A 13,178-nucleotide genomic window follows, 5' to 3' on the forward strand; every position below is an offset into this window, starting at 1 on the left:
AGTGAACACAGCGAAATTTATTTCAGGACAGTTCTTTGTACATGTCACTAAGTGACATAAGAGGTGGGGTTTAAAATTAATTACGCATTGGAACAGGGAGACTTAGTTTAAGCAATAACAATAAAGGAAGTAATTGGGAAATCTATTACTTGTCCAGCAGTAAAAATGAGATTATTTACCTTTTCTTTAACATATTTACAAAAGTATGTATCTTATTTTTTTTCATCAAAGCTGCTCTGAATTTAGATATCTAAGAAAAGAAGGGAATAATATGAGATGACTACTGTTTCTGAATTCCGTTTTCTATTTTATTTCTAAACGCTGCAAGTGGCTAACTAGAGCGTTTTATTCCTCTTGAAAACAAAACATTTTTTTCCTTGACTCTGCCATGATTTTCTCATATATAACTAGGCTATGGTCCTAAAACTGAGGACCGTGAGACATCTGTGTAATAGGTTTAGCTTCTGAGAGAACATGTTGCCAACCATATTTTGTCATGCACAAAACACAAAGTTAGAGGCAACTACATAAAATTCTCCATTCTTTCAACAAGGGTGACTGAGGTAGAACTGCAGAGAAAAGTCTGACTTTCAGCTACAAGTTTCTACAGGAACTGACTTTTCAGGAGAGCCAGATTTCTTTCAAATGAATGTGAGATAAGTTACGGCAATAAGCAAAAGTGCATTAATTCTTACTTTTCAAGCATTCCACCTTTCTTCTTTTATTTAGAACATCACCTTTAAAAAAAAGAGAAGTACACCAAAATAACTCAACCTTTATATTGAGACCTCTATGTTTTAAAAAGCGTAACACACATGGCTTCTAATAAAATTTGGAAAGAAAAGGCTAAATAATTTTCATTTATGTAACACTGAGTTTAACTCCAATTCTAAAAAATTCATTTACAACTTTAATGTCAATACTATGCTCATTTGTTTAAAAGTTTGCAGAGTGAATGTAAAATACCGTATCTCTAGGTTGTGATAGTACCTTCAATGAGACACAAATATAGGAGGATGAATACACAAGGGAAAATGTTGTATGTTAATTTTAAAGCAGAATAAGAACATAGGAAGAGAAGATATTTAAAATACAACATGCTTGACCCTAGTTTTAACTGTTATCTTCATTTATCTTTAATATGTCATCAGTATCCAACAGCTGATTTTTATAAAACAGGTCCTATGTCAAATATAGAAAGATATTCTTGACCCAAAGACAAAGAGCTAAAAAAAGTATTAGTATAAACTAGTCTATCTTTTTCTTTTTTTTCTCAGCTTTATTGAAGTATAAATGACAAATGAAATTGTATATATTTAAGGTGTACAACATGATGAGTTGATATATATACACATTGTGAAATGATTTCCACAATCAAATTAATTAATACATCCACATAGTTATGTGTGTGTGCGTGTGTGTGTGTGTGTGTGTGTGTGTGTGGTGAAAACACTTAAAATCTACTCTCTTAGCAAATTTCAAACATATATTGGCCTATGGTCAATATTCTGTATACTAGTGATATCTTCAAGGAAGCTGAGAAGCCTGATATCCACATTATTAATGGGAAAAAATCTTGAGCTAAAACTAATCTGTTGGGACACTTCATATAATGTTAATTTAGAGAAATTTTTAAAAAATAATTCATCTTAAGAAAAGGGAGCCAGTGTAAAGTTTGAAGAGTGTATGTCATGCAATTTTATTAAACAACCTTCCATCTCATCAAAATTTTCAGGCCTTTTCTGAAAACCAGTGAACTTAGTTCCTAAATATGTCAGTTCTGCTTAGAGAACAAATTTAATGCCTAGATCCTTTAAATTACTACTGTTCATAATAATATGAAAAAGATTGCACTTCTCTTAAGCATATCTTTCAAAACACCATTTAAACAGGCCTACTTCATTCACATGAGGTAAGCATTTTGGCATTCAGCTTTTATGCTCACAAAGTATAAAGGAATGCTCCTTTAAAAGCTTAGACAATATTTCTTTCCAATGTTCTCATCTGTTTCAAACATGGAGGAGGAACTAAAATAACTTTTAAAAATAAGCAGATTCTTTCTTGCTTACTTAAATTTGCAGTTAAACAACCATACTTTCTTTTATTAGCTGTAAACACATTGGGTAATTGTAACAAGAAAAGACTTTTAAACTTCTTGAATCCATCAGGGGTGTGGCACAAGATCATTAAAGTTGTATCTGCACACATAGATGGAAATGAGGAGGGGAGGTATGCTGTAGAGTACCTAGATTCCAAAATTCTCCTTTTTTTGTGAACTTTTCTTTATTGAATCAGCCAAACCTCTATACCCAAAATATTTAGCATTACTTCAGGTATGGAGAGGATATAAAAACGGGAACATGAAGAGGTTATCTTCATGGCTGTATGTAGTATCCAGGTAGAAAAATCTCAGGACTCTCTCTAAGGCCTCTTGGCCACAGGGCACCAAAATGTGTTCTTAAATGACTTGCCTTCTCCCAAGCAAGCCTCTTTCAACAGACAAAAGTTCAGGCTCTGAGAAAATAAAATTTCACTGTTTTACAAAAATACAAATACTGAACAAGTATATGATTTGTTGTTGGCAAAAATTTTTGCAGATGTTTAGAAACTTGTAGTTTATTTTCTCAACTACTGGCAAGCTATCATAGTAATCCTCAAGAGCTAAAGTTATACTCAAGCACAGTCCACAGCTAATGCTTTAAGAATTGAGACCTGGTTTTATTTTGGCAACCCCTAAGCTGATTCATTGTTAATAGCTGCTGAAATTTCAGTATCTTACATATAATTAGGAAACAAGTCTAAAATTTTGGTTGAAGCAAATTTTTGACCATTTTAAGCCACAAATACACATGGTCATGATTCATATTTTTCCCTATTACTCCTTGCCAATTTTTGTTTAAAAAAACTTTTTGTTTTTTTTTTTTTTTTTAGTGATTTGGAAACCTCTTTACATCCATATGGGGTATACAATATATTATATTATATCATATTATGTTGACCTACTAATGCCCAACAGAGCTAGCAGTGATATTCAATACATACAATAAGACTTGTTAAGATTTTCCCAGGAATCTGGAAGAGTTTTATGTTGCCAAGAGTAATTCAGATTTCCCCTGAATTTCTCAACTAGGTTAATAAAATCCAGAAAGTCTTCAGAGTTAGTGACAAAATCATCTTTATAGTTTAATGCTCCCATCTATAGTTAAAGCGAAGAATAGAAATTAGATAGAAAAACTTGTTTTCAATTGCACAATTAATAAATAAATGTTTAAGTGATTGTCGGATTTCCACTGGTGTTAAATTCTCACTACAAGCAAAAGTAAAATACCTACTGGCCCTAAGGAGAGTTTACCTTGGTATACCAATTTGATGTTAATAAACAGATTTGGTATTTAATGCAGTCTCTTACTACTTAGCAAATTATGGAGGAAGACCATGATATTCTTCATAATTTAATTTTGGATTTTTTTTTGAACGTGCAAAATATCACACCATCTCTCTTATTTTTCAGTTGTTGAAGGAGGATGCTCCCATCTCGGTCAGTCCTACGCGGATAGAGATGTCTGGAAACCAGAACCATGCCAAATATGCGTCTGTGACTCAGGATCTGTTCTTTGTGATGACATAATATGTGATGACCAAGAATTAGACTGTCCCAACCCCGAGATCCCATTTGGAGAATGTTGTGCAGTTTGCCCACAGCCTCCAACAGCTGTGAGTTTAAAGAAAATCTGTACATACTCAAGATTCATATTTAAACACATGAATAGTTCCTATGTCATAGGAGCCTGAAAGGAAGTGAAAGTAATGTCCAGCAAATAATCACATGGGTATTACCAGTAAAAGGTGAACCTTCCTGTTAAAAACCAGAGATTGGATGCAATTTAGGATAAGAAATTGGGACACACTTCATGGGAAAATTGTTCCTATCTATGTCTTGTTTAATCTGTATCTTTTCCATTTATTAGCCCACTCGCCCTCCTAATGGTCATGGACCTCAAGGACCCAAAGGAGATCCAGTAAGTAAACATTCTACAGTGAAAGGAAATTAGTTCCTTGATGAGTTTGCTTTCCTTTTTTCCCTTCTAATAACCTTTCCATATTTGAACTTTCATCATGTATACATTTCCTTTAGTACCACATATTTAAATAATGACACATGATAACTCAAACTGAGAATCCATAATTGTGCATGTAAAGATTCAGATTTCCCCATCTTTGTATAATGTCTTCATCCCTATTATTGGTTTGAAAAATAACATATAGGTCAATATACAAAGGAATAAATTACACTGAAATTATTCACATGATTTGGGTAAAAATGTATAGATTCCCAAGAAAACGTATCCCTTATGTTGATTTCTTATAAAGCATAGAAGCTACAATTTAATAATGATTCTAAATCACTAGGACTTTTCAGTGTTTTGTTTATTTTTATCTCTGATTTTTTTTTTAGGGTCCTCCTGGTATTCCTGGGAGAAATGGTGATCCTGGTCTTCCAGGCCTGCCAGGTTCCCCTGGTTCTCCTGGCCCTCCTGGAATCTGTGAATCATGCCCTACTGGTAACCAGGTAATAAATTCCAGGACTAAAACGTTGTCCCATTTAAAACTACCTGGTTCATTTTCTTTTCTTTAGTCTATATTACATCTCACTTCTGTGGGTTTCTTATATCTATTCTCTGATTTTGTGTATTTAACAAATTCCCATCTAGTGCTTATATATGCTAGGCACTCTTCTAAATGCTTTATAAATATTCACTTTTCCTCATAATTCTAATGGTATTGCTACTATATCTTTGCAAAATTTCCCAGCTTCTAAGCAGGCATATAATATATGCATTATGTTTGAAAAATGAACCATCAACTCCCCAAAGAATTAACCTAGAGAATTTAGGAATTGCTGTAACTATTCCCCTTATAATCCTGATGGTAAAGCCTCCGAAAGTCTGGGCAAAAGCAGCTGAAGAGCTATGAACACTCCTTAATGACTTCAAGTCCAGAGGATTATTCAAGCCTATGCAACTACTCTTGCCAAGCCTTCAGAGCATATCCTGCTCCTCTTAAAAAGCATGGCAACCCACTAACTCTGCATGTAAAGCAGATAACTAAACAAATAAATAAGACAACATTTCTACTGCATGAAATTAGGAGAAATTAGAAAACACATATACAAATCACTGCGGGTTGAAAAAAAAAGATTTTCAAAAATCAATTTGACAGGAAGCAAAGGATATAGTCTAACTTATTCTTATCTTGGTACCAAACAGAATCCATTGCTAGAATTCAAAATAAAATAATTTCCAAAACAATCCAATAAACACATGAACCTTTCTATTAAATCTCGTGCTTGTTTTCTATGGGGATGTTTATTTTTTGGCAAATCTGTTAGGTACATTAACCAAAAACTGGAGATATAAATTTTACTTGTATCATTAACTTTTGAGAAAGTAATTTGACATCTTCATTTTTTCTGCTCCAAGTAAGAAAGTCAGATTATATGATCTCAAGGCTCTTTCAGCCTTCGTCTACAATCTTATGTTTCTAAGGCTGTAGATATCACTTAGAAATATTTTTAGTAAGATAAGAGCATTTAGAAACAAATTATTTAGAAACAAATTGCATACAGTCAGTTGAAAGATTTGTGCATTGCATAGGCAAGTATTTCTGTAAGACATCTAATATCTAAAGTTACAGAGAGATAGAATAGCAAGATAATTCAATAATACATACCACACTCTCTGGCATGCTGAAAACTTTCTATCAGTGAACAGATGTTGCATGCATTTCTTCTAAATGCTTCTGAAAAGAACTATGATCTGTATATCAACATGATCTTATCTACCTGGTCTCTTTGCTACAGAACTATTCTCCCCAGTATGAGGCGTATGATGTCAAGTCTGGAGTAACAGGAGGACTCCCAGGCTATCCCGGGCCAGCTGTATGTACAAGTGTTTGTCAGCATTTAGAGAATAATTTAGCCTTCCACTCTGTTAAATCTTGAATGGTTGTTCTTCTAGTAATACAGTGTTATGACAGAATTGTACAAAATAGCTTATTCTTTGTTAAGACCGGGAAAGAAAATGGTAGGTTTATCATGATCCTTCTTTCCTAACTCATTTTTTTTCTTCACTGCCTCTTATTTCACGGCTGTTTTGCCACTTCTTCCTTCTTTACAAAACCACCTGTTCCAGGGGCACACCTGCCTTCATACTTAGGTCTCACACGCCTATATTTCCTAATTTTAACCAAATTTTGTTATTTTTCACTTCCACTTTTTCTCACCTGACTTGTTCAAAACCTTCTTTCAATGTCTGTTCATTATTCAAATGCTACTTTCTAGATGACAATCCACTTGCTGACAATCCAATATCACAACTCATCTCACCTCAAATCCTGAAATCAAATACAAATATTTCCAGAATTTATCGAGTATTTAAGTTCATCTATTGTAAATGATATCAATTCACATTGTATGCGAAGGGTTCCCTTCAATGTAAATGACTTGCTGTTTTGATAGAAGAAAATAGCAAAAAAGCATTGAAACCTAGGCACGTGTGCTTGACGCATGGTGTCCCATGTAAATGACCCTTGTTGAAGAATAGCCATTAGGAGGAGCAGTACTATGGAAGGTTATCATTTTACTGCCAGAAGCAGGTATGTATGTGTAAATGAGACATGAAGCTGGATTCCCAGGGATTATGGGAGATTGTTGCCCAGATCATTGGACCCCATAGCTGTGACTTCTAAAACTAGAGAGGATAAAATTTCAGCTATTAGATCGAAATGATCAGTTAAAGAAAGACCCTTAATTGGTAAAAAAGTAAATTGTAAGAAGAGAATTTTACTCATCTTTAAAGTTTTAGAACCTGTGACTTTTTTGTGTATATTTTAAAACCAGAAGGACAATTGTATTAACTATGTAAATGTAAACATCTGTTGTTACTCAGCTACATTCACATTATGAATCCTATTTTTCAATCAGATATACTGTTTTTACTAAAAAAAAAAACCTAAACAACTAAAAAATCCACTATTTATTAAGATTCCAGAAAAAAAGTTACAAGATAAAATTTAAGGAGAAACTCTAGTTTTATAAATTTATTATCAGTATTTATAAATAGTGTGCTACAGAGCTGAAGATTTTCTAGTTTAACCTGTATTTCTGAACAATGATAAATCATTTATAATTTATTGTTGTCCCACGTACGATGAATCTTACATACGCATCTAAATCTTCATATCAACACACCTCAGTGATATAGTTAAGAACTTTTGGGTTGATTTACATCATTATTTTTAGAAACTGGGGTTTATAGTATGCAGATCAATATTTTTCCACATTGAGTTGAGCTGCCAGGCAAAAATATGCTTCTTCACCAGTTCGAGTATCACCCTAATGTTGCAGAGATTCTCAAAGCATTTTGTATAGATTTTTCTAGATTTTGAATGCACTTTTTGGGGAACTCAGGTCAACATTTTATAACACCAATAATTTTTTTGACTCTGAGAGAATTTCATTTAGAGTGAAGTTTTTGTGATGAGATTTTCATTTAAAATTAATAAAATTAATTAATCTATGAATAGTTACCACATAATGAGGTATGCTGTTCTCATTTTTAAAGATGTCAGTATCATTTCAAACAGAGACATCTCTGATGCCTGGTTAAAGTGTATTGCAGGTGCATTTATTTTGTACTTATCCTTCGAATTTTTGTTCCAGGGTCCACCCGGCCCACCCGGTCCTCCTGGTGCATCCGGTCATCCTGGTTCCCCTGTAAGTATAGCCATTAATGGTGATTTCTTCTTCATGCATATTATATGAATCAAGTTAAGATAGATCTTGCTGTAATTTTGCCATTCCAGCATGTATAATCTCAATTAAGTAGAGAAGTAGCAATCAAGAAACTATCATTCCTTCAAAGATGTTGGAATCTCACATTTAGTTCCTTTTAACTATTAGCAATTAAAACCTTGGTAAAATTAAACCACATATTTAATTTGCTTGTCATATGGCTTCAAGTCTGAAACAATTCAGTTTCAGTGGAATTAAGTGTGTAGAATGGAATAAATTAACTCTATTTTGATCTGAAAAATTGTGGTTTCAATATTTATAAACTAGAATACAATTCGCTGACTACATTCACAAATTCTGATTTCATACTGTCTTCAAGATGTAAATGAATCATATGAAGATTAAGTTAGTTTAAAAATATTTACGTATTATTCTATCCACTAGGGTTCTCCAGGATACCAAGGTCCCCCTGGTGAACCTGGGCAAGCTGGTCCTTCAGTAAGTAACAATTGTATCTATATTTAATAAATTAACAGCTCTAGATAGAAACCACCTTCATTTTCTAAAACATAACCGTCGAATGCTACAAAATATAGATCAAATTTATTTAAAATAATAAGTTGTACTTTTATGATCGTTGAACTGGTTTCAAAGATCTTTTGGACTCAAAGGTTTAGATATCTTAGAGACACCTACTATTTTAATCTAGGAATTTCCTGGCTAATTAGCCACCACCACAGTCCACTTCCTAGTGCGAATACAAATCCTCTTTCTCTTAAATATGGATTAATTATCCTGTAGCCGCTCAGTTCACCTGCATGTCTACTCTTCTGAAATATAATTTTAAAATTAATTTAGTAGAAATAAGCATAGTCTAACAAAGTCCACCGAGAAAACATGCTGTGTAAATAAGGTGAAGTTAGTTTAATATTTCAAAATATTTGAAAATACCTATACATTTAAAATTTCAATATCCCAAAAAATGTAGAAGTGCATTTGGGTTTATAAATACACACATGTGATATAAAATACTGATACATGGTACTTAAAATTTTCATAAAAAATAAGTTTAATAAACAGTAACAACTGGATTTAATATAGGTATACTATTAACTCGGTGTGTCATTTTCATGATGAGAAACATTGATAGTATTTTTTAAAAGGAGTTTTTTTCTAGAAATACACATAATTAGAATAATAAATTGATTGTAACAGAAAAATCTACAGATATATTTGTTTTTTATTTCCTTTTTTTCAGGGTCCTCCAGGACCTCCTGGTGCTATAGGTCCATTAGGTCCTGCCGGAAAGGATGTAAGTTTTTAAGAATTGAATGGGTATACAGCAAAATTCAAGTTGGAATATTCTAAATAGTATATCCCATGTTCTAGGATCTCAAAGAGAAAAACCTTACTCAAAAACTTGTTGATATCTTAATAACTTTTTAGCTCATATTAATCTCTGAATGTCTACGTAATATTTGCATAGCTACATATACCAGTTTTTGAATTCCAAACCAACAAAACCTCCAAATGTGCTTCTTGACTCTGTCAAGAAAAGTCATCCAGTGAATACATCACTTAACTAGAGAAGACGCTTCTTCTCTCTGTCTCTTGTAATAAAGAAATTTGTATCAGTTTTTTACGAACTTGAAAACTTAAAAACACAATCAATATTATGCCAGTCTTTCTTTTCCATTTAATTTCCAATGGCAAATTCTTCCCACTGGATTGAGAGGTGGTCATAATACTTGTTTGGAGTGATGCCTGCATTTTTTATAAGTTTATATCAAGGTGGGAGAAGCTCTCCCCGTTCCTTTTACTAGGAAAGCTGTTCTCACAACCATATGTTTAGTCCAACCATTTTCATGAGTCCTTGGTGAGCAAAATGCAAAATAATCAGTTCACTAATTGGTTACAATGAGTTTTCTCTTACACAAGCTCCCATATATTCTTTATTTCTCCACCTAGGGGGAATCAGGAAGACCCGGACGACCTGGAGAGCGAGGATTGCCTGGCCCTCCAGTAAGTCTTCAGCATACAATGAATTAGTTGGAGTAATCACAATGATCTTAGATTGAAAATTACTATATAATTAAGTTAAACTTAAAAAGGGAAGGCATTTTCACTACTGGATTGTGAGTCTATTTGAAAGTTCATTAATATCTTTTTTATTCCTTATTTTTAGGGTATCAAAGGTCCAGCTGGCATGCCTGGATTCCCTGGTATGAAAGGACATAGAGTAAGTACAGTTTCTAAATTGACTCTAAGTTGTTGCATTTGGCTATGTTTACTTACCTAACCAATTTTATTGGACAATTGAGTGTGTGCCAGAAATGATTGATTCTGACTAGTTGTTTTGATTTTCTAAGTCTATCAACTTTATTTGTTGACCAAATCAACTAGTTATTTTACATAAAGTAATAAAGCTGATTTTAAGTGTATGGAAAATACTTGCAAAACAGTAAGTTTCTTACTGCCACTGTCAGAAGAGATGAAAATATACTATTGAGAATTATTCTTGACTTAGTCAATATGATTTACAGATCGAATCAAATGACTTATTCTATGCAAAACATTAGATAGAGTAAACCAGCTGAGCCAAAAATTGATCAACTTCATAGACATAAAAATCTACGAAACTGATACTTGCCTTAATGCTACATTTAAAGCAAATTCCTAATTGGACTAAATTGTACTTTCTAATTAGTTCATGTTTTTTACTGTAAAATCAATGTCCAAGGTCTTCAATGCACTTAAAAGAGTTTTAAATTATTCATGTCAATGTTGAAAATAGTGCTATGTGGTAAAGCTAGCTATAAAAAATTTAATGTAAAGTTTTTAACTGTTCTGAATTGTTAACAGATCTTAATATTTTTACTACTTTTATCTGTTTCAAAGGGCTTTGATGGACGAAATGGAGAAAAAGGCGAACAAGGTGCTCCTGGATTAAAGGTAAATCACAACAAAATCATAAATAAATTTATTTAAATATTATAGCTATATTTAAGATTTATATTTTAGGGTTTGCCTTTTTCTAAAACATACCTGAGTTTTGCATTTTAAGACCTAAATAACAGCGACTAATTGAGATGTTCTCTTAAAACTTCCATGAAAGCTGATAACTTGAACTGTCTAGATTAGAAATGATTGAGCGCCCAGAGTAACACGTTGATTACTTCTGTTTAGTCCTCAAGTTTTTAAAATGCAAAAACTGAGATTTACAGCATATAAGATTGCTAACAAAAATTTGGTGTTGTTAAAATGTAATCTTTTTCTTGGTTCCATATGTTTTTTATAATATGCTGTGTTGAAAAAGTTATAAATTTCTCCTCCTGTTATACAAAATGGTGACACATTTTACATGTTTCTAGGGTGAAAATGGCCTTCCAGGTGAAAATGGATCTCCTGGAGCAATGGTAATTATGTTTCTTATCATACAATTTTCTGTTTTACTATTAACTTCCACCCAACGCCAAACTTGCCTTGCTCACTCTCCAACCATTCTCACACATATCTAGTTTAAAATAAGACCACACTTTTAATTTTATTCTGTAGGGTCCAAGAGGGCCTGCTGGTGAGAGAGGACGACCAGGACTTCCTGGAGCTGCAGTGAGTATTCTTACTGACATTACACAATTACAACCCAAGTCACCGAGAAGTGTCTCAGTCAGTTTTCAGGCTGTGACAATCTGCAAGAAGTTTTCTATAAAATTGCATTTAAAGTCACCTCCATAAAGATTTTAGCCATAATTATATGCAAACAAATAAGTGTTTTATAGTTATTATCTGTTGAGGATTTTTTAACGTGTTAGCTTGGCATATTTATGCATTAATTTGCCTTCAGTTCTGTAAAACACAGAATCTAATCTTTCTACATCAGATCATTGCTGTACCTATCAGAATTTCAACAATTTCCCTCTAAAGGTATATAATTATTAAGCAGATTTTAATATACTTGAGGAAAAGTCAACTCAATTGAGTCAGACTTTTAGTTAAAATATTACTTGTGACCAGCCTTTCAGAAAGAAGATATTTGAGACTAACTTCTCTTTTTAGGGGGCTCGAGGTAATGATGGAGCTCGAGGAAGTGATGGACAACCAGTAAGTAACTTTTTATCTAACCCTGATGGGCTTAGTGTAATGAGAGATTATGGAATTTTGGAGTATTGGAATAACATGGATTGTAGACTTAAAACTCAACGTTGTTCATAAATATTTGATTCAAACTGACACTAATCCCATAAACAAAATCTAGAAACAATTAATCTAGAAACGGTAAGCCCATAAACAAAATTCTGATACTCCTTATTATACTTGGCCAGTTACTAACATCTGTATGGTGCTTACAATGTTAGTTAAGGGCCAATATTGGATATGACAATTAAAAGAGTCCTGCAAAATAGATAATAATGCTATCTCTATTTTATAAATGAGAGCTCAAGGCTAAGTGACCTGCACAAAGTCACCAGAATTCATGGCATAAGTTGTCGGGCATGGGTGATCCAAATTTTCTTTTTATTTTACCACACTATTTCTCCACATAATGTTCATCTCTGACGATAAATACTGTTTTTATCTAATTTTCCTCTGTATTGTGTATGTACCCACTTATTATTTATCAGTAGTGTTAGTTTTCTTTTACTTGATTAAGAGCTCTTGAAATGTTATTTATTTTTTTAGGGTCCCCCTGGTCCCCCTGGAACTGCAGGATTCCCTGGTTCCCCTGGTGCTAAGGTAAACATGTATTTCTGTAGAAGAATGTAAAATATATCTTTGAGACAACAGAAAATCATTGGGCTGCTTCTTGAAAGTGATTTTTTTAACAGTCAAGTGGATTTCTTTGAGCTATATAGATCTTTAAAGCCCTATTCTTGTTTCCAAAAGGGGTTTTATCCCTGGCCTTCGGCTATTCTGATCTCTTCTGATGTCTTTTCTTTTTTCCCAGTCTCTTTCTGCAAACAGAGATAACACAGTCACACACATAGTTACCATTTTTCTCTGCCTATATGATTAATGAAATTTTGCTTTAATTATCGTACCACTTCAGCCTTTGGGAGATGGGTTTAAACAGGACTGACTAGCAAACTGGCCAAGAGATTAGAAGTGGCAAGGGAGACTGACTACTTAGGGTTTTATCCCTTAGGGTGAAGTTGGACCTGCGGGATCTCCTGGTTCAAGTGGCTCCCCTGGACAAAGAGGAGAACCTGGACCTCAGGGACATGCTGGTGCTCCAGGTCTTCCTGTAAGTACCAAATATGGCTGATTAAGGGAGAGCATTGTTACACTTTATTTCATGAAAGCATATGTTCTAATGTTGCTATCAATTAAAATTACTTTTTTGCAAAGAAATGTTGCTTAGTGCTCTGCAATAACTCTACTATGATAA

The 13,178-nt window shown here is 33.3% G+C and overlaps 1 protein-coding gene across 1 annotated transcript in view; it reads left to right on the plus strand.

Moving 5' to 3' along the window:
- Positions 1-13,178, plus strand: part of COL3A1 (collagen type III alpha 1 chain) — a 38,532-nt gene that overhangs the window by 6,558 nt on the left and 18,796 nt on the right. Inside the window, exons 2-16 of the mRNA XM_082466960.1 lie at positions 3,512-3,714; positions 3,969-4,019; positions 4,457-4,570; positions 5,861-5,938; positions 7,721-7,774; positions 8,237-8,290; positions 9,051-9,104; positions 9,761-9,814; positions 9,978-10,031; positions 10,691-10,744; positions 11,164-11,208; positions 11,348-11,401; positions 11,849-11,893; positions 12,473-12,526; positions 12,936-13,034. Coding sequence (XP_082323086.1) covers positions 3,512-3,714; positions 3,969-4,019; positions 4,457-4,570; positions 5,861-5,938; positions 7,721-7,774; positions 8,237-8,290; positions 9,051-9,104; positions 9,761-9,814; positions 9,978-10,031; positions 10,691-10,744; positions 11,164-11,208; positions 11,348-11,401; positions 11,849-11,893; positions 12,473-12,526; positions 12,936-13,034 — 1,067 coding nt within the window. The remainder of the gene's footprint in view (positions 1-3,511; positions 3,715-3,968; positions 4,020-4,456; positions 4,571-5,860; positions 5,939-7,720; positions 7,775-8,236; positions 8,291-9,050; positions 9,105-9,760; positions 9,815-9,977; positions 10,032-10,690; positions 10,745-11,163; positions 11,209-11,347; positions 11,402-11,848; positions 11,894-12,472; positions 12,527-12,935; positions 13,035-13,178) is intronic.

This window comes from Balaenoptera physalus (genome assembly GCF_965194825.1).
Source record: "Balaenoptera physalus genome assembly, chromosome: 6".
NCBI lineage: Eukaryota > Metazoa > Chordata > Mammalia > Artiodactyla > Balaenopteridae > Balaenoptera > Balaenoptera physalus.